This window comes from Eretmochelys imbricata, chromosome 14 (genome assembly GCF_965152235.1).
Source record: "Eretmochelys imbricata isolate rEreImb1 chromosome 14, rEreImb1.hap1, whole genome shotgun sequence".
Taxonomy (NCBI): domain Eukaryota; kingdom Metazoa; phylum Chordata; order Testudines; family Cheloniidae; genus Eretmochelys; species Eretmochelys imbricata.
Genome location: NC_135585.1, coordinates 8,495,847 through 8,515,329, shown reverse-complemented (window position 1 = coordinate 8,515,329; position 19,483 = coordinate 8,495,847). Strand labels below are relative to the sequence as shown.

The 19,483-nt window shown below is 43.3% G+C and overlaps 1 protein-coding gene and 1 non-coding gene across 9 annotated transcripts; both read left to right on the top strand.

Moving 5' to 3' along the window:
- The first annotated feature begins 3,116 nt into the window (after nt 1–3,116).
- On the top strand, nt 3,117–14,115 carry C14H17orf58 (chromosome 14 C17orf58 homolog). 8 transcript variants are annotated; one of them, XM_077832968.1, is made up of 6 exons: nt 3,765–7,457; nt 7,584–7,708; nt 9,707–10,339; nt 10,472–10,561; nt 12,188–12,379; nt 13,167–14,115. In XM_077832968.1, the coding sequence occupies exons 2-6, from the start codon at nt 7,687–7,689 to the stop codon at nt 13,355–13,357; spliced, it is 1,128 nt and encodes a 375-aa protein (XP_077689094.1). In that variant the 5' UTR covers nt 3,765–7,457; nt 7,584–7,686; the 3' UTR covers nt 13,358–14,115. The 8 variants fall into 8 exon arrangements, 7 of the variants coding, with proteins under 7 accessions (XP_077689092.1, XP_077689097.1, XP_077689095.1 ...); XM_077832966.1 differs by lacking the exons at nt 3,765–7,457; nt 7,584–7,708 and adding an exon at nt 3,117–3,235; XM_077832971.1 differs by lacking the exons at nt 3,765–7,457; nt 7,584–7,708 and adding an exon at nt 3,117–3,235 and having other exon boundaries at nt 12,188–12,402; nt 13,167–13,321.
- On the top strand, nt 3,125–3,197 carry TRNAR-CCG (transfer RNA arginine (anticodon CCG)). Its single transcript has one exon. It is a non-coding gene; the product is annotated as a tRNA-Arg (tRNA).
- Nucleotides 14,116–19,483: the final 5,368 nt, after the last annotated feature.

Here is a 19,483-nt window from a genome sequence, read left to right as displayed (position 1 = left end):
AATCCCATGGGCTGACTTCCTTTGTCCTCGGGACTGTAAAGATTGGTGGACAGTCAGATTTTCCCACACTTCACAATGAAGAAAGGGTGACACCAGCCACATTTTAGGAAGGCACTAGGAAGACTGGGATATGAGTGATTGGACTTGGGCCCACGTAATGCAATGTAGATGCTGGAGCCCAAGGTTGGGACCAAGGGTTCAACAATTCCTAAACTGGGGTTACAGATGAGTGTAGATGCTCAAGCCCTAAGTTAACAAAACGGGGTCTGCTAACTTGAGTTCTATTAACCCTGGGTTTACATTGCAATGTAGGGTACATCTATGCACCAATTAAATACATGCAGCTGGACTGTGTCAGTTGACTTGGACTCTTGGGGCTTGGGCTGTGGGGCTGTAAAATTGCTCTGCAGATGTTCAGGTTCGGGCTGGAGCCCAGGCTGGGACCTTGTGAGGGCGGCGGGTCTCAGAGCCCAGGCTCCACCCTGAACCGGAATTCTGCACAGCAATGTTTAGCCCCACGGCCCAAGCTTGAGTCAGCTGATCTGGACCAACCACGGCGATGCTGTGGATCTTTTATTCCAGTCTAGACGTACCCATAGACATACCCTTTGTGCCTTCCTTCCTGCTCTTGGGACAACCAAGACCCTCAGGCTCCTAACCAAAGTGGCAGCAGCTCTTTACTGGGATTTAAAGCAAATCGATTGAAGACGCACTCCTTACATACTAAATATCAAATCAAAAGAGCAGCAACCTACCCTCACATACTTCTCCAACCCTCAGATTCCAAATCCAAAACATCTTAGACCTTAGTTTCCTAAGACCTCCACCACCAGACCCTCTCAAAAGCCAGCTCAAAAATAGGGGTTTTATAGCATGCCCAAAAGATCAAATAGATTTGGGATATTTAGAACCAAGCAAAGAGCAAATTCCAAAGTTGAAGAGAGAACACATTGCCAGCAGCTCACTCTCACGTAGCAAACGTAAGCGGGAGAATGGTCCCGCTATTGTGGGGAACTTTTCTGGATTATAAATTATCCTGGTGAAATGGACAACATCAACACAAGTCTATATGCTAGACTTAGTTCTGAACACAAATTAACTAGAATCAATCAATTCAGTGGCATAGAGACACTATGAGTTGTCTTGTCACATTGATTGCCAGTATATTAATGCAAAACAGATTATATACATGGGATAACTTTTTGAACAGAAGTCAAACTCATACTTTTTTAAAAATTATAATTGGCACCCTGTTTTCCTCAGATCTGTTGAAAAGCTCAACACTTCCCTACTGGCTTTTGACAAGAAGGACAAGGATCCAGAGCACACGCTATACAGTATTACATTTTCCCAACAGATCTGGAATCCTAGGGACACCAACTGAAACTCAAGCACATTAAGCCCTATGACCACAGTTCAAATTTCAACCAGTCAAAGGTAGTGGTACAGCCACTGAGACACATGCCTGTTAATTAGATTATTATTTTTATACAGCTCCATAGAAGCACATGGTAGCTTACAGACCTATATGAAGACAAGGTCTCCGCCATGAAGAACATATAACACAGCAAATGAAGATGATAGGCAATGGGAGAGAGACAGGAGGGTTCCTCAGTGACATTTTATATAGGGTTTGGTTTGGTTTGTAGTTATTTTGCTTGCTCTGACCTTTATGAAGAGAAATATGAATGTCACAAGAACATGGTTCGGCTGGAGCGTGGGAGTGATGATTGCCAAAATAGATGGTAGAGATGGCAAGCTAACCAGAAGCAATGAGCTTTGAGGAGATATTTTTAGGGGAGAGAGAGTGGATGCTTGGCACATCAGAAGAAGGAAGCTGAGCAAAAGGCAGTGGGAATCACAAGTGGGAAAGGGGCTAAAGCAAGGACTGAGGCAAAGCACAGAGGGTGGAGAAGGAATCATGTTGGAGAAGCAGAGCCAATGGCTGAGGATAGTGAGCTGGAGCTCCTTTGCTACATGAAAGTGAAGCCGTAATGGCATCTCTCTGTCCGTCTGTAACACCACAACTTTTGAAAACCACATCTGATCAATTATTTAATTTTAGGGAATATTAGATATCAATGGGCAGAACCCAACTGATTCTGGTGAAAACTGGAAGTCTGATTGCCATTAAAATCAGGCCCAGAGTGCCCATTTGATACTGCAGTGGAAACTCTCTGGTGCTCTCGCCTTTGGCATACACATATCACAGGGGGCAGCTTACTAGAGGGTCACACAGGTTGCTTTGGTTGGCAGAGCTATACACCCAGCTAGCCTTGGTGAACACAAGCAATGAAACGTGCAACCCACCAGGGTGGAGCCCTGGGTAGTATGAGCAGCTGGAGGAGCCGGGGCAGACCGGAGGTAGTTATGGTTCTGGGGCACAGGAAGCTTGCTGGGGGACCCAAGGAACCGGCCAGCTGTAGAGGAGGTTGCAGTGGCTGAAGGAGACAAACCTGGCAGGTGCCAGTGTTTTGATGGAAGGGATACAGGCCAGAGGCCTCACACAGGGAGAGGGAAGAAGATGACAATCAGAGCACTTGAGTGGGCAGCAAGCAATGGGAAACAACTGCCAGGGGGCAGGACATGCTGTCAGTGGGGTGCCCAGGAGAAGCTAATGGGTGCGCTGTGTGAGGGGGAATGGGTGACATGGAGAGCCTGTGTGGGGGACAACCTAACGTCAGACCTGCATGGGAGTGGGCAGAGCTAATATCATGGAAGAGCTGGCATGGGCGCAGAGGGCAGTGCTAACGATGGAGGAGCCACGGGGAAAGAAAGCCTTAGAGTACGTCCTGGAGGCTATAGGAGGGACGCCACCTATCGGGGCGCGCGGGGAGGGAGGAGCTAACGGCCGATGCGCGCGAGTGAGGCTAAGGGCGTGTCGCGAACGGCAGGGCAGGGCCCAGGCGCAAGTCCTTAGCGCGCCTTGTTGATTGAGAGCGCGGGGGAGGGGCGGAGTCAGAGCTCGGCGGGTTTGGAACCGAGTGGGGGGCGGGTCGTCTTCGGCTGGGCGGGGCCCTTAGAGTGAGGCTGGAATCATCAAGGACCAAAGGCTGGGTGGGGGTGGAGCCAGTTGGAGCCGGGCGGGGCCTTTAGAGCGCGCCGGTCTCCGTTTTCACTGGGTGACCCAGTGGCCTAATGGATAAGGCATCAGCCTCCGGAGCTGGGGATTGTGGGTTCGAGTCCCATCTGGGTCGTACCGCTCACACGTTTTGTAGCGAGCCGGAGCAGCCTGGTAAATTCGTGACTGGGCGCCCCCGCCGGGCTCCTGGGCCGCTTCCACGTTATTAACGCCCGCAGGGGCTGCACACACCGCTGCCCTGACACACTTTTAATCATGCCGCCCCGGGACGCGCGGGAGCTCGGGGATTCTTGGCGGCCGGGGCATGCAAAGCGGGGCTGGGATGGCTGCGCGCACAAGGCCGGGGAGTCCCGCACCGGCGGGGGCGGAGGGGCTCTTGCCTCGCTCGAGGAGGCAGACGTTCCCCGTGCAGCTCGGTCCGTTAACCCTCCCGCTCCCCGGGCGGAAAGAAATCCCCGTGTAGCGGGGCTGCGGGGCAGGAGACACCTCCCCCCCGCCCAGCACCTGCGGAGCGGCCTCCTGGGCGGGTGGGGGCTTTTCCTGCCCCGCCCCCGCGGCCCCGGCCTGAGTGGGTCTGGGGCGCAGAAAGGGCGCAGGCCGGGGGCGCCCAGGCGGGTTTGGAGCGCGGCGCCGGTTGCCATGTAAACGCGGGCAGAGCCGGAGCGCTCGGTCGCCAGGGCACGTGAGGGCGCGAGGGAAACAGGACTCGGCCCCGTGTCCGTCCGAGGGGTGCAGCCTGCCCGGGACGGGGCGTGAGTCGGGGGTTTGGCCCTGGGTGGCCTTTCCTGGCCAGGGCGCTGGGCCGCGGGGTGCCGGCTCCCGCCTTTAGGCTGTGGCAGTTGATGACGCCTCTTCTGTCAGTAGCAGGGGTCCCCCTTTGTTTTGCACTTTTAACGGCCGGAGGGGTACTGGGATAAAAGCCTGAGCCAGGGCCCGTTGGAGTCTGTCCACTGACTGCAGGGAGCTTCCGATCAGGGGCCTCGTTCCGTATCCCTGTGGCTCCTTATTGGTTTTCCTTGGGCCTTCCTAGCTGTGGGGTCTAGGGCATCGTTCCCCCTAATTTCTGACAGGCTGTGTGCACAAAACGTTTCTTACTGTGCAAATTTGCGTGCGCACGGTGTTTCGGATCTGCAGGCGCACAGCTTAGAGGGAACAGTGGTCTGCAGCTCAGGAAAGCTTCTGCTCAGATAAATTGGTTAGTCTCTAAGGTGCCAGGCGTCCTCCTGTTCTTTTTGCGAATACAGACTAACACGGCTGCTACTCTGAAACCTCTCATAGGTGCTGCTGGCTGAGCATTTTGAGGATTTGCTGTGCTTTGTTTTTGGCATGCCGTTGGATTATGGTGAGATACACAGGTAGACTAGGTCTTCCTTTGGACTTAATTTTTGATGTTTTAGGCCCAGCTTTTTAAAGGTGTTGAGACATTGTGTTGTGTCAGCATTTCAATGCCGAAGGGATATAGACCGCTAACTCCCTTTGTCAGAAGGCATGGGCGCCTAAGACTCATTTAAAATCAATGGGATTGAGATTCCTAAACGCCTCTGTCACTTTTGAAAATGGCCGTTTTATCACTCAAGTCTTGCAGTGGTAAGCAGCTCGACCCCTAACTACTTTTTAAAATCTGAGCCCTAGTGTTTTGTAGTGAGCCATTGTTCATCACACATCAGGTATGATGGCATCAGAACTTCAGTGTTCTTTTCTCTATAGTGATTAGGAATGGGGAATTCATCCAGTTTTTCACTGCAAGCCAGTATTGCCACCAATGCAGGGTCTCTGGGGTTTTTCAATAGATGTAATTGGTTGCTAAAATTGTAGTTCTAAACTTCTCTCATAGGGAGAAGGAATCCTCTACTACGAGTGTTTCATTACAGTTTGCTAACGAACAAGCAGCTTCACCCGTAGTAGCATCAGTGCAAAGACTAGTTTAGACATGTTAACCACCACATTGTCCACAGTGCTACCAGTGACGCTGAAATTTTAAAATAGCTGAATTTTTAGGAGAAACACCCAGACATAGACACAGCAATATAGTAAAATGGATTGTATTATACTGACAAATAGTTTTATCAGAAGGTTGTAGCTGTTTAGTGGTTTCTTTAAATCATCAAAACGTCGGCATGGTTCTGATGCACCCCACGTACATCCTGAAGTAGATATAAATTACACCCAGAAAGACAACTTCACTTGCAGCTCCTCACATGTTCATACTCACATCTTGCCCCCTGCATCCTCTACATAAGGAAGAAAATGCTGCATCAGGAGAGAGAGCATAGGCATCTTTTTCTTATTCCTTATCCTCCAGGGGGCACCAGTGCTCACCTAGTCTGGTGTTCAGACACTAACCAGCTGACTTATTTACTATTTGAGGAGTTTAAACAACATAGAGAGTTTAACATTCAAAGAAGCATAACAAATTCACTTAATTATTTGCAGGTTGTATTTTATCCTTGCCTGCCATAGCACAGTCCCATAGAAACATATTAGATAAATGTTACAGAACAATTGTGTATTTCATCTAATCCACCCCATTGCTTTTTCTGGTGTGTAGCCCCTCATTGTCCCACCCAACCCCAGGAGAAATGGAGAGGAATGCACTGTGCTGGACCAGCTCCTAAACAGCCAAATTAATAAAATATAAATGGTTAAGATGTTTAATGTGAATCCCCAGTTGTTCAGCATTGTGTCTGGGTTTAGATTTCTACAATGGTTTTCCCCCACATTAGCATACTTTCAGAATTAAAACATTTAAAAGGCATATTGTAACAGAAGAAAAAGATTTAACACATGATGTTAGGGAAATTAAAGCATAGGGTCACATATGTATTACAATTTCCTTACATATTGCAAACCATTTTAGATATCTAGAGAATAAACTGTACACAGCTATTTGAAATAAGACTTTGTGCTGCTGGGGAATTTGTTGGAATACATAAGACAGTCCAGCTATAAAGAAATATCAATTATCTACATCAGACATCAAAGAAATAAAATTTCCACTCTAACTGGTAGCAACCAAAATAAGTTTTCATATACCTTTGGTCTGTTTTATTTAAAATAATTCAACAGACTGGAAGTTTACCATTTACGTCAGTGAGGGCAAATATCCAATCCTAAAGCTGCAGTATTCTCCCAGCCATGTTCTGTCTTGACTGGTAACTTGATACAGAACATGCCCACAGGAGCATTAGAAATCCATAGAGCGATTACATATATTTATTACTGATGCATTGATCATTCTTAGTAAACCATTTAAGCTTAAACTAAGTGATAGATACTACAACATTCAGCAATCTTTTGGGGCCTTCCGTTGCATAGCTTTCCTCTGGCTGTAAAGATGGGCTTCAGTAAGCAGGCTACAGGATATTTCTAATGACCTTTAACAACACGTGTATAGTGCTTTTTGTGTTCAAAGCACTATACAGGTATAAACTAACTTAATGATCCTCATAACATCCCTTATCAGACAGTGGGGTAAGCAGCTTCAGTGAACATCTGGCTTGGTAATAAGAAGAAAAATCCTCAACTGTTTAAACTGGTTAGATAGGAACAAGCATATTGGGCTACATGAATCCCACATCAATAAAGTTACTCTCAAGATGAATTTGGCTCAGTGTGTGTAAGATGAGAGGAGGGGTGTCAGAGTTCTAGATACTCATTCAAGTTACTGAAACCGGGTTTTAAAATAAATTGAAACTACTACAGGGAACAGCAGACCTTTCTATTGAGAATGGACAATGACTATAAAAATTTGCAAAATCCCCATATAGTAAGGACTGAAATAGCCAGATGTACAATATAACCGACCTTAAAAAACATGCACCCATTATAACCGACTGTGCATAAATGCTGAGTTCATCCCTCCGCGGCCCCAAAGTAGATGCTGACATGTAGAGGTGATGTGGTCCCTGATTCTGCATGCTGCATTTTCATGCAGTTCCTTGTATCCAATTATGCATTGATACGTTTTGTACAATTTTCCCTCAGAGGTAGGGAAGGAAAACAAGACACCCCCCCCCAGCCCCCACCACTTTGTGTAGAGAGTAGGTGTTTAGGGAAGACGCGTTTAATCAGGCAAAGACAGAACTGACATTTAGATTTTCAGGTAATTGTAGCCAGCGTGGGGGGGCTCCATACACATTTAGAAAGTGGCAGTGGGAGGTTAGCAGGATTGCGGCAGCTTGGTCTTGCTCCAATGGTTTGTCCAGGGAGCGATTCATGTTTCCCCTAAGGCTGCCTCTCATTAGCATGAACCAGGGGGAAGGGCATAAAAGACTCCAGGTCATTTAGAGTCTGGAAACGGTTTCCTTCAAAATGACAACTGAAGCATTCTGGCTCCTCTGTTTTGTCATGGGACCATCGTCCAACTTGGTGGCAGGTAAGTTTCTTAACATTCCAAAGCAGAAAAGGGCAGATTTGCTGTTTTCAGCAAGGAGGGGAGAGGCTGAGCGTTGCTCTTTCCCACAAAGACTAGACACATTATTTCCAATTCTTGCCCTGACAGCCCTCTCCAGCTGCATCCGTTTCAGCATGCTGCAGCAGCAAGCACATGAGAGCCAAGGAAAGGAAGATTTTAGCGTGTCCAGTGGTCAAGAAAACAAGCAGACATGCTTGATGTGTCAGAGGAAGGTGTGTGTCTGGGGAGGCTGGAGAGCACCTGCAAGAAACAGAGAATCAGCTAATGCCACGAATCCTGAGTTAGCCAGTGTTGAGCAGTTTGTGAATTACGTAGTGGTTCATGTGTGTGGTTTCTCGTGTGACTTTTATAGCCCCCCTCCTATTCCCTGTAGGCTCCAAATTTGTGGTTTAGTTCAGCTGTTCTTAGCTCCCACCTGTGCCTTCTGCATGTCAGACTAAACGGATGATTTGTTACTGCATCCCACAAGGGGTATGGAGGTAAAAGGTGCATCTCTCCCAGAGGACAGAAAAGATCAGGTGCTATGTTGCAGTTCTATTTTCCCAGTCTCCAGAGATCTGACAGAGGAATTGAGGGGGATTGGAAATCTGAGTCAAGACAAAATGCTTAATTTCTCCTTAGAAATTCAGTGCTTAGTGAAAGTGTGTCTTGGGGGTAAACATCGCAGGTAGGAGATGTGTTTGAAAGGACTTGTTCAGGCTCCATGGCTCCAGGGAGAACAGCTCCAGGGCACTCTGCCATGTCCCTGGCTTCAGCTTGTACCTCTCCCGCCCCCACTTGTCTCATGGAAATTTCTGACTTCGTATGCATTCAACCCAAATATCAGGAAATCTTTCCCATGACAACAGCTGGTGAGAGCAATGGAGAAGTAATAGTGAGGTCAACAGCTGAGAGTCAGGCTTTGGAGATAAACCAGGACTTTATTCATCTGTGTATGTCAAATACTTCACAGGACGAGTCAGGATCAGCCTCCTACACACTGCAACTGTTAACTACAAACAGCAAGCACTCACATTGTGTGTGTGGGTAAACTGGTTTTAAATACTCTACATTGGCAAACTAATTGCATGGCAAGAATAGGCTGAAAAGAAAGAGGGAACCACAAATTTGAAGGGGAAAAAACTGCAGGGGAAAGAAAACTCTGTCTAAAAGGAAAGTCAATTTGCTTTGTGAGATTCGAAAGGGGAAAGGGACGGTGTGAAATGAGACCTGGAAATTTTCCCAGTTGGCCTGCACTGTGCTGTTAACCTGCCTGACCCAAAAACACAATTATATTTGAACATAATCATAATTTCTTAACTTTCATTTTGAAATAAAGGGCAGATCTCTCTCAGTCCCATCTTTCTGCCATCAGGAACAAACTGCAAGGGATCATAACTTAAAAGCAATGGCTTTTCTACCAAACATGAGCTTTTTGGGCTCCTTGACAGCTCTATGGCGCACAAGTCAGAAGTCCAAAACACTGGATAAAGATCTATTCAGCAATCCTCAAAGCCCATGAGCATTGAAAAGTCCAGATGACATTGTCAATAAGGCGTCCCATGGATGGGAAAACCAAATAGTTCTGTTGTCATAGCCTTTTAAACAATCAGCCCAAGCTGCACTGTGAATCTGGCTCCCCCGGATGCTCCCTGGACTTTCAGGGCTCTTTCGAGAGAAGGGTTTGTTTATAAATCGTGTTTTTAATTTGTAACAATAATAGTAAAAATGCAGATCGCCAGGGTTCAGCTCGCACACAGCTGGGCCAAGTTCCATGCTGCAGTTACTGGGATTCTGACTGAAATAGGAGCTAGAAAGTTCCCCTCCACTCTTTCCTGTGTTTCTGGCCCCCGCATTTTTTGAAAGGCTGTTTTGTTGTTCAAATCCCAGCTATTTTCCACCCCGCAGCATTTTGGAAATGAGAAGCTAATTCAGATTTTGTCCCACAAGCTATGAGGCCCAGAAAGGCAGGTGCTATCTTTCCTGATGTGGGGACAGTGAAATCAAATGCCTGTCAGATATGGGCACTCTGCTTTATTCCCATTAGTGGACCATTTATTGTTTATATTGTGGTTATGGCAAGGCTTCAGTTGCCCCCTCCACTCCTTGGGCCAGGCACTGTACATACATATAACAAAGAAAGTCTCTGCCCCAAAGAGCTTACAAGTCGCCTCCCCCACCCCCCCAAAAAAGTTAAAACAATTCTGCCTCTTCTGTTTATTTGTACATAGGGGCCCTGCCCTTTATCGGAAAACCCATTCGGGCACTCAGCAAGGATGGGTATGGTGCAGCAGACTCCACACCAAGCCAAGCTAAGTTCCCATTTAGAGGCAGCAGTATTGGTGAAGAGAATCACACAGAGCATTGGTTACTGTCTCCAGCTAACCTGCAGTGGCCAAAAGCTGCTGACATCCTCTCAGTCTCACCTGACAGAAAGAAAAAGGCCAAGACCTCCGTGGAAAACAATACGGGGCTGAGGAAAGAGCCTCACCAGGATGGCAGGGTCCTGGCTTCTGAGAGCTACATGGAGGGGCCTCCTCCTGCTTCCTTTGACTTCAGTTACGCAAACAGAATGCATACAGATAGGCTTCAGTCTGAGGCAGCGAACAGCATCTCAGCACACTTCCACCATAGAGCATTTTCCCATTATAAAGGCAGATCCTTAACTTTAGCTGAGACGCATCCTTTCCAAGACACAGGGGCAGCTGAGACAGAAGATCCCAATATGGTGGATCACCTCAACCGACCTGGCAAGATGAATCCCTACAAACAGCATGACCCTGTAAGAAACATCAGCAAGCCCTCCTGGGTCACCAACCGCCAGTCATCTAGCCTGCTGTATCACTTCAACGTGCTAAAGAAAGGTAAGGGGGCACCTCTATGGGAAGGGACTTTGTGACCTCTCAGGAGAACAGGGTTACTTACCTTTCACTCCTGAACTCCAGGGGCCATGTTGTGTTAATGCCGCACATTCACAACACATGTGCCTGTTGCAGTTCTAGATGCTGACAACAAGGAGAAGGTGTGCCTGACAGAGTGCAGGAGGGAGAGAGATGAAGCAGAGGCTTTCTGTGTGAGTGAATTTGGTAAGACCGTTTTGTTCCCATTGCATTACCGGCAGGCATGGCAGAGACACTCGTTGGGCCATACTACGAGCACATACATTTCCTTTCTGGTTTTTAAAAGCCTTCCTGGGCTTGCTCCAGTCTATTCTAATAACTATTTTTAAGGTACCCATCATAGATATTCCTATACATACACAACAAATAGCATCAATCGTGTTTCACTGTCTCATCCCCTTTCTGTTGGTCTGGCTCTGGCCTTCTTTGTGCCCCTACTCCATCCACACATCACTGTCAGTGCTAAAGCCATTTCACGAGCCCTTTCTTATTAACCCACAGCTGGAAACATCTCTCTCCCTCTGCCTTTGTAGCTGTATTGTTTAACTGGCATTGCATTATTTACCTAATGAGTTTTAGGATATAATTTGGATGGAAGACTGTGCCAGATGATGGCCTGAATAGCATGCTCTCGGCATTCAGGACTTTGCTTTAGCTTCTTAGGACTCCTGCCTGCAGCGGTCATGCTGCATTAGGTTCTAATGGCCATTATGTCACACACACAGATGGTACAAAAAGATAGTGTAGGTCTGGGTTAATTGCACTGGAAATTGGAGCACAAGTTTTCTGAATGGAGCTGTCTCTCATTATCAAAGAAGCAGAGGATTAGATGGTGTCTTTCTCAATATTTAAAAGCAGATAAGTAAAATACATGCCTAGTACCAGTTAACAGGTGTTTCTATTTCCAGAAAATAAGCATATTATGAATCATCTGTTTTGCCTGACTAGAAATTAGGCAGTTTTCTACAAATGTGATCATTCCTTAAGTTCCTTCTAGTCAAAATTTTAGAGTGATGCCCAGGACATAGGTCTCTGATTGAGGTCTTGTACTGGCCTTCTGCATATTTCATTCTTTAACGGTTAACAATTTCATTTATTTCTTAAATTTAAAAAAATGCATGTCTCTTAACCCGGCCTGAATGAACATTAATCTGCACAGCCACGGTTCCCCTAGAGCGATCACAGAAGGGGCTTTACTCCTCATGAATTTACATCTAGAGATTAAAGGTCGAGTGGCTGCATCAAAGAGAAGTTTTCACTCCATGAGGCAGGTATGGCCTTGATCTTTGTCAAGGAAGTTTTCTAGCCGTACCTCTTCAGTAACTTTATCACTGTCTGTCTAGAATACATGTTGGGGATTTTCCAGTCCCTCAGTTAACTCAGCCCAGTCCTGGGTCTTTCTGAGGCAGAAATGGTGTAGCGCAGCTCCATGTGGTTTGCTAAGATTAAGACTCATGGTACCTTATCAGGCTGCATTGCAAGGACACTGAGCAAGGGGACTATCCCTTCAAATTAGATAATACTCCAGTGTAATAGAAATACAGCATAATACTCCAATGAATGTTTCTTTTTCTTCTCCTTTTCAAGTGAATACTCAACCCTACCTTTACCCCCACTATTCCCAACCTGCACTGTTATCCAACAATACATAGGACTCAACTTTGAAGTACTTTATAAACTTTAATGAAGACTTTTCTTCACTGCAGCATTGTGATTCGTTTAGCGCCTCCACACGTATCATGAGCTGAGTATCAATGTTCCACTAGCAAGTATATCGAGTGATTGTTTTCCCTCTCTCCCTTCTTAAACTAGCAGTGAATGGGATTGTTCATGATGTGGAAACACTGGGGAAAGGAGTCCGCCTGGTTACACTCTTGGTAAATAGTGACGGATTATACAAGATGAGTCGCCTGTATATCACGCCCGATGGCTTCTTCTTCCGAGTTCACATTCTCATTGTGGATGCTTTGAACTGCAATAAACCATGTCCAGATTTTAAACTTGGTAATGAATCCCAGCTAAATCCGGTCAGTTTCTCCTTTGGCTGTTGTGGGATTTCAGTTAACCCAGATTTAACGGGAGTTCATGGGACATTTTGAGCAGAAGGAACTGATTCATTTAGGAACAGGGGGCACACATACCGTTTTCTTTCTGGTTTCCCCGTATCTGCAAAACAAGCCCAACAGTCTGAAAGGCAGAATGGTGAAAGCCGTTCAATCCCCTAAAAAATACATTCTGTAGAATGAAAAGGAGTACTCGTGGCACCTTAGAGACTAACCAGTTTATTTAAGCATAAGCTTTCGTGAGCTACAGCTCACTTCATCGGATGCATTCGATGCTGTAGCTCACAAAAGCTTATGCTCAAATAAATTGGTTAGTCTCTAGGGTGCCACGAGTACTCCTTTTCTTTTTGTGAATACAGACTAACATGGCTGCTACTCTGAAACCTGTCATTCTGTAGAATATTTGCTCTGCTGAAGCCTTCACCAGCAAGCAGACCTGTCTTCTTTTATCCAACCCCCAAAAGTCAAGGTCTTCGGGGGGGGGGGGGGGGGAGGAGAGAGAAGAGAGCTGGCATAACCAGTTCCAGTTTTCGCCCATCTCTTGCTTTATTAGTAATTTGAATTTTGCTACTTTAACACAGTTGGTTTTAGCTTAATTTATGTTAAAAGAAAATGTGGCTAAGCTACAATCATCCACAGTGGAGCAGGTGTTTTTCTAAAATGAAACAAGGAAATGAAACCGAACCAACAATAAACCAACCCAGAGTAAGTTACTTGTTGTTTTGCAGGAAGTCGATATATTGTGATGGGTCAGATATACCACAAGAGACGGCAGCTACCTACACCTCTGCTGCAGTTCCTGAAAGGGCGTCTGCGGCCAGGAGATGGGCTGCTAAGGAGCAGCAGCAACTATGTAAAAAGATTCAACAGGAAGAGGGATCGTAAAGTCCAAGGGGCAGCTCACACCAAGTGTAGATGAGGCTACAGTCCTAACTGCTTTACTAGGGCTTAAGCAGCACTGGTATTCAGCTAGTAGAACAAAACTGGTCTCTACTTTAATTGAGTCTGACCTTCCTTCCAGGGTAAGGATCCTTTTAGGGTGACTGCAGCTCAGCTCTTGCTTAATTTGGTCTCCAATACTGATGAGCATCTGGTGTCTTATGGGGTTTATAAAACAATGTTTCTTTCAAAGGTTCTGATTATACAGGTAGATACCACTGTAGTGTGCAAAAAAAGAGAAAAAACCCAGCGACGAGAAATCAAACCTATTCACTCACTGTAGAGAATATTAACTGGTTAGTGGATTTCTCTTTAAATATGATTCCAAAATAGTAGGTTATCGTTTTTGTAATATGCAATTTAAATCTTAAGAAAATAACCCACTATGATTATTTTTAGAGCTAAATTCTTTTGTCAGCACCTCTTATGTACATCAGGAGTAACTGGAGTCACTCTAGCTTTACACCAGTTTAACTGAGAAGAACAGCGGTCACTTATTGCTTAGATTAATATTCAAACCTGTATATTTAATAGTATTAAACTTCTCAGTGCAATGAGATTTTTAAAAAAAGAGCACTCAAATCCTTAATCTGTAATGGGTTGCATGATCATTTGTAGCTCAAAGGCTGCACAGCATACATATGTAGACATTTGTTTTGAAACACTATCAAAGGATTTATCAGATGAAGAATTCTGACAAAATAAATAAAATTTTTGCAGCGCGTTGGTTTCCTCAAAGTACAGAATACTGTTTTTTAAAACTATGAAAACAATGTATAATTATACTATTTTTTCTCAACTATAAGGGACCAGATTTTTCTTGTCATTTAAAAACATGTTCAAAATACATATGCCACAGCATGCCTTATTAGAGCTTACATGTGTGTTCGTAGATTGCTCCATTTATAGATTCCAAGGCTAGACAGCACAATTGTGATAATTTAATTTGACCTCCTGCATAACACAGGCCATGCAGCTTCTCCAAAATAACTCCTAAAGCTTTTTCTAAAACATCCAATCTTGATTTTAAACTTGTCAGTGATGGAGAATCCACCATGACCCTTGATAATTGTTCCAATGTTTAATTACCCTGTTAAAAATGTATGCCTTATTTCATTAATTGAATACAAATCATGCACAAATAACCAATTAGTATGTGTACAGTTACCTATTTGCATGTACAAATTATGGTACCGAGGCATGCAAATCAGTCATGCAATTGCATACACATTTTGCATGCCTAATTACTCTCTAAAGTGGATGTTCAACCCTGAAACTATTGAGTGTATTTGGTATAATTTTTCTACGAAGACACGGATATGAGGTTTAGATCTGCAAAACAGTAAAGTTACCTTTGGAATCAGTTCTATGTTGGACCTGATCTTTTACTTTTAGAGCCCTAGTGAGACTTAAATGTCAAAAAGATATTTGTCTAACCCTTTGTAGGAAATGCTGGTATTAAATATTCTTAAATAGCTCCCCCCAATTATCTCAAATCCAGCTTTTTAGCTTTTTTATCAGTTTGTTTTAATCAGTACTACTCTTCAGGCAGAAACTTTAAAAAAAAAAAGTTCAGGAGGAGACCCAGTAAAAAGATTCAATGCCTTTTCAAAAAAAGGCATCAACTTGCTTAGCTAGTCATGAAAAAGTTATTTTGAAACAGCTTGTGGGGGCCTAGTTCCCCTAACAGTGGGGAAAAATAGCTGCCTTTTAGAATAGCAGTAAAATCTCTTCTTCTTGTCATCGAACTGTTATAAAAGTAGTTATCTTGCAGGTGGGCTATGAAAGCTTCTCAACACTGATTTATCAGTCCAAAGTTTATATTAAGCCAGTGAAATTTCCTTTACAATGGGGACCTGGCTAAGCTACCTCACGCCTGTGATATGTATCATCATTACAATACATGAAAAGACTGGAGCCTGCTTAAAAACAGTTCAGAGAAGGGGCTTCGGTCAGCGTAAGAAGAAACCAAGCAGAGACTAACACTAGCCCAGATAGCGGCCTGGGACCATGGGCACAGACAAATCCAATAGAAGCAGCTGGTAATTCGGCTTTTCAGAGAGTGCTGTAGAAGTTAAAATTAATTCTAATATTTTTTATTTAAAAAAAAAAAAGCCAAACCTTGAAATCCAGATGGAAGGAGATGGAGGCCCCAGCAAGCATCTTTTATTCCTTAGGCAAAGTTAAGGGTAAGTTAACCTAAGTTACGCTACTCTACGTGAATAATGTAGCTGGAGTTGACTTACCCCAGGCTGACTTACCCCGGTGTTTTCACTGCGCTGTGTCGAGGGGAGGCGCTCTCTCATCAACTTACCTTACTCTTCTCGTTCCAGTGGCATGCCGGAGTTGACGGGAGAGCAATCTGCCGTCGATTTAGCGGGTCTTCACTAGACCTGCTAAATTGACCCTTGCTGCGTCGATCCCCAGTAAGTGTAGACATGCCATTAGACAAAGATGAACTAAATTTGCCTCTCAGATATAGGCAGCCAAACTTGTGTTCGCTTCAATGAGAGGTTGCATAGCCATGGTGGGAAGTGGGGGAAGAAAGTCACAGAGGCAAATATCAATCTTGATTTCTGTATGAATCTGGCCAGCCAGCCAGAATACATTCATTTTGTAGAGCTCTGTAGAATTCATGTCTGGAACCATTGACTTTTGACTCTGCTGTAGATTTACACCATATAATGAGGTACATTTTTTTTTTTTTAAAGGCTGCTGAAGCAAAGGACTCTCAGCAAAACGGTGCACCTAGGTCACTATGCATTATGGCAGAGTACACCAAAGGATTTAGCTAAAGAGGAAAAAGCATTGTACATCGCTTTCTTTACTTTTACCAGGAGACTATTAAGAAACGAAAATGATAGAGGCAGGCAAGCAAGGTGACATTAATAGAGCAGCGAAAGTACCTTCCCAGAATTGTTCTCATGTGATTTATTTCTTGACATGCAATAGACTTAGAGCACTGACTGCAAACACTGCTGTTGCTTCTAAAACACTATATATTCTTGCTGTAAGTCGGCATTTGTTTGCATTGTCAACTGGGAGAGAAGTGAAGGGTTAGTTTACTGGGCTGTACACACTAGCTAGCTTTTAGAATCAGAAGAGTTTTATCATATGATTGTAGTACCCACAGAGATGCTTGCTACCTGACAACCAGTAGCTTGCATCTATCTAAAAAGGTCACAGTGCCTCCTTACTGTTTTTATTATGGTACATTTCAGTGAGAACAGAGTTGAGCATGGAGAATGGCACATTTACAATAGAGATGTCAGTTGAAATTTTCCCAAGAAAACTCTGAGGGGCTTTTACTTTGGCAGAATAAGACTGTTCCATCCTGGCAGCAACTCAATGCACTGGAGGAAGGGCTACATGAATGTCTCAAGTTTGGGTTCTCTATTTTCAACTGATATTTGAGCGTTGATCAATGATGCCCAGTTTTCCATTTATCCAGATTCAGCAATGCACACTTCCCCCACTACCTTCATCCGTGACAGTGATCTGAAGCAGACACCTGGAGTGGAGGGTGAAGGGTAGCTCCATTGCCCTGGCTCACTTAATACTTCATCTCCCCACCTGAGACAAATAGGATATCAATGGTGGTAATGGACAGTAGCTGGAGCAAGACCACTAGCTTAGGACAAACCAACAACATTTGACCACCCCTAGATTTAAACCACTACTCTAGAATAATATTGCACCTGGAGAGTTAAGCCACTAAGGAAATAAATAAACCCTTCATTAGGAAAAGTTGAATTACACAACAATGGCATTTTATTTGTGCCCAATCCCTTATTTGATGTGTATCTATTTTTTCATTTGGCTACACAGAGACTAGGACATCACAACATTACTGAAAGAGGGAAAAGCAGCAAGATGCTTTATTTTTCCTTTCGCATCACAAAATCTTAACCACTTTACCTCTTCCAGAAGGAAGGTATTTATTGTATCATATAATAAGTTAAGAGGTAACAGTCCAATATGTTTCAGTGTCTATTACTTAAACATTTAACTATTCATTGTTTTCACTTTTTGGTAAACCCAGCGTGTGTTTGTAACTGGGGGTGTTTAAAAATATATGTAGATGTCACATACTGCAGACAGATGTTTATAAATCATTTGGATTGCTCTTCCAGACTCTCTTACTGAACAAGATCACACTATTTTAAAAGCTGTACCTGATTTAAAAAGAAAAAGAAAAAAAGAGGCCATTATTTAGAATACTTGCTTTACAAGCTCAAGTGGGGAGGTGGCAAAGTAACTTCTGAATTGCAATAGATTACTAATGAAGCAAAGGAGTGGAAAGAAAAAAGTGAGAATTTCTTTAAAGATCAAAACATTTCATAATTACATTAGCAGTCTTCCAATAATTAACCAATAGGGGGCAGATTACTAAGCATATCAAAAATGTATTCAATGCACAGGAAAGTACATGTGCAATAGAAAACTGGTCTATAGAACAGCTAGCTTTTCATACTGAGTCAGTTTTGCTTTACACAGATTTTAATGATTTCATCATTAAAAGACAGTTTACATTTCACTTTCAGGTTATTTTGTGTGGTGTTGGGATAGCAAATGAGGCGCACATATCAGGCTACACATCTATCTTCATTAAAGGGACACTGTCAAACTTAGGTAGTAAGTTGTTAACTCAGGAAATGTCCCCCCAATTCTAAGAGTCCCTAAAAACCCATATTCCAACAAGCACCAGTGAAAAGGCCAATGCTACAAGTGAAGCAGGCCTTAATAGGACATCAGCAACAATGCTAATGCAGAGACAGAAACAAGCAAATATAACCACATGAATTGCTAAACAGATAAAAGTTTAGACAACAAAAAGGACAAATCTGGCAGGGATTTTTATTTTCAAAACTTTTAGTATGTTTTATTACAAACAATGAAAAGCAAAAAGATTTTAAAAGTAATTAGATGACAGTGTCCCTTTAGAGTGTATTTGCCCCTCAACATTTCTAACAAATTTTACAGGGTCTCTTACTTTAGAACAAAGTTAACTCCTGGTGTTTTTTTCAGCAGGACAAACATGAGTATTTTGCAGCCAATCAACTGACACACTGAGCACATAAGACACTGCAGTCTCTCCAGTGATTTATCCAGTTCTATTATGAACATATCTTTCTACAACATTTTATGAGAATTTAAAAGCTTTTGAACTAAATTCTACATAAGGACTAATTACATTCGCTCAGGTTTATCTGAGGACCTCTGATGACACAGCATAAAGAAAAACAAACCCCAACTTGGTTTAGTGTGTGTCACCAAAAACTCAAGTTAAAACATAATTCAATAACTTTGGAATTTACATGGTAATAATATACAGAAACAGGACACTGGAGCAACATAGCAGGTCTCAAGTATTATGAATTCTCATGCTTTTAAGAACCAGTTTTAAGTATAATTTTTGAAATACATATTCAGGAATGATACTGGTATTGCAGATATGGTAATTTTTTAAATATATCACTTTTAAAAAAAGACAAAACCACAAAACTTGATAGCTGATAGAGCTAGAAAACGTCTCGACATGTTAGCTGGCAATAGAAAAACTGAAAAGTTGTCAAGAAAGTGAAAATGTCTATATGAGATTAACATTTCCCTAGCAAGAGAATAATTTGTATTAAAAATTTCTAAGAAGTTATATAAAATTTGGCAATGCCAAGAGCTACATAATCAACCAATGTTTCATTAGAAACACCACCAAATCCGATGTCAAACACATGACTTTATTTGTCTAGGATGAAATGTCCTATTACGTACAAAAAAAGTACTCTTCAGTTTGCCACAACTATTAAAAACATAGCAATCTATTGGCTACAGGTAGGAAAGTTCTTTTCGCATTAAGTTTCAAATGACATCATATATATGTATATATGAATAAATAGTACAGAAATACTATGAAGTTGTGAAGAGATGCAGAATATTTTCAGAACTCATTAAATTGAGAATTTTCCTTCTGGCATCGAACACAATGCATACAATATGTAGCATTTCTTTTAAGAAGTCAAAGGACAACATAACCTAAATGCAACTACTCTTCTCATAATATTTTAAGAAGCATAAACTGATTTTGTTTTCACACTGAACAATTCAT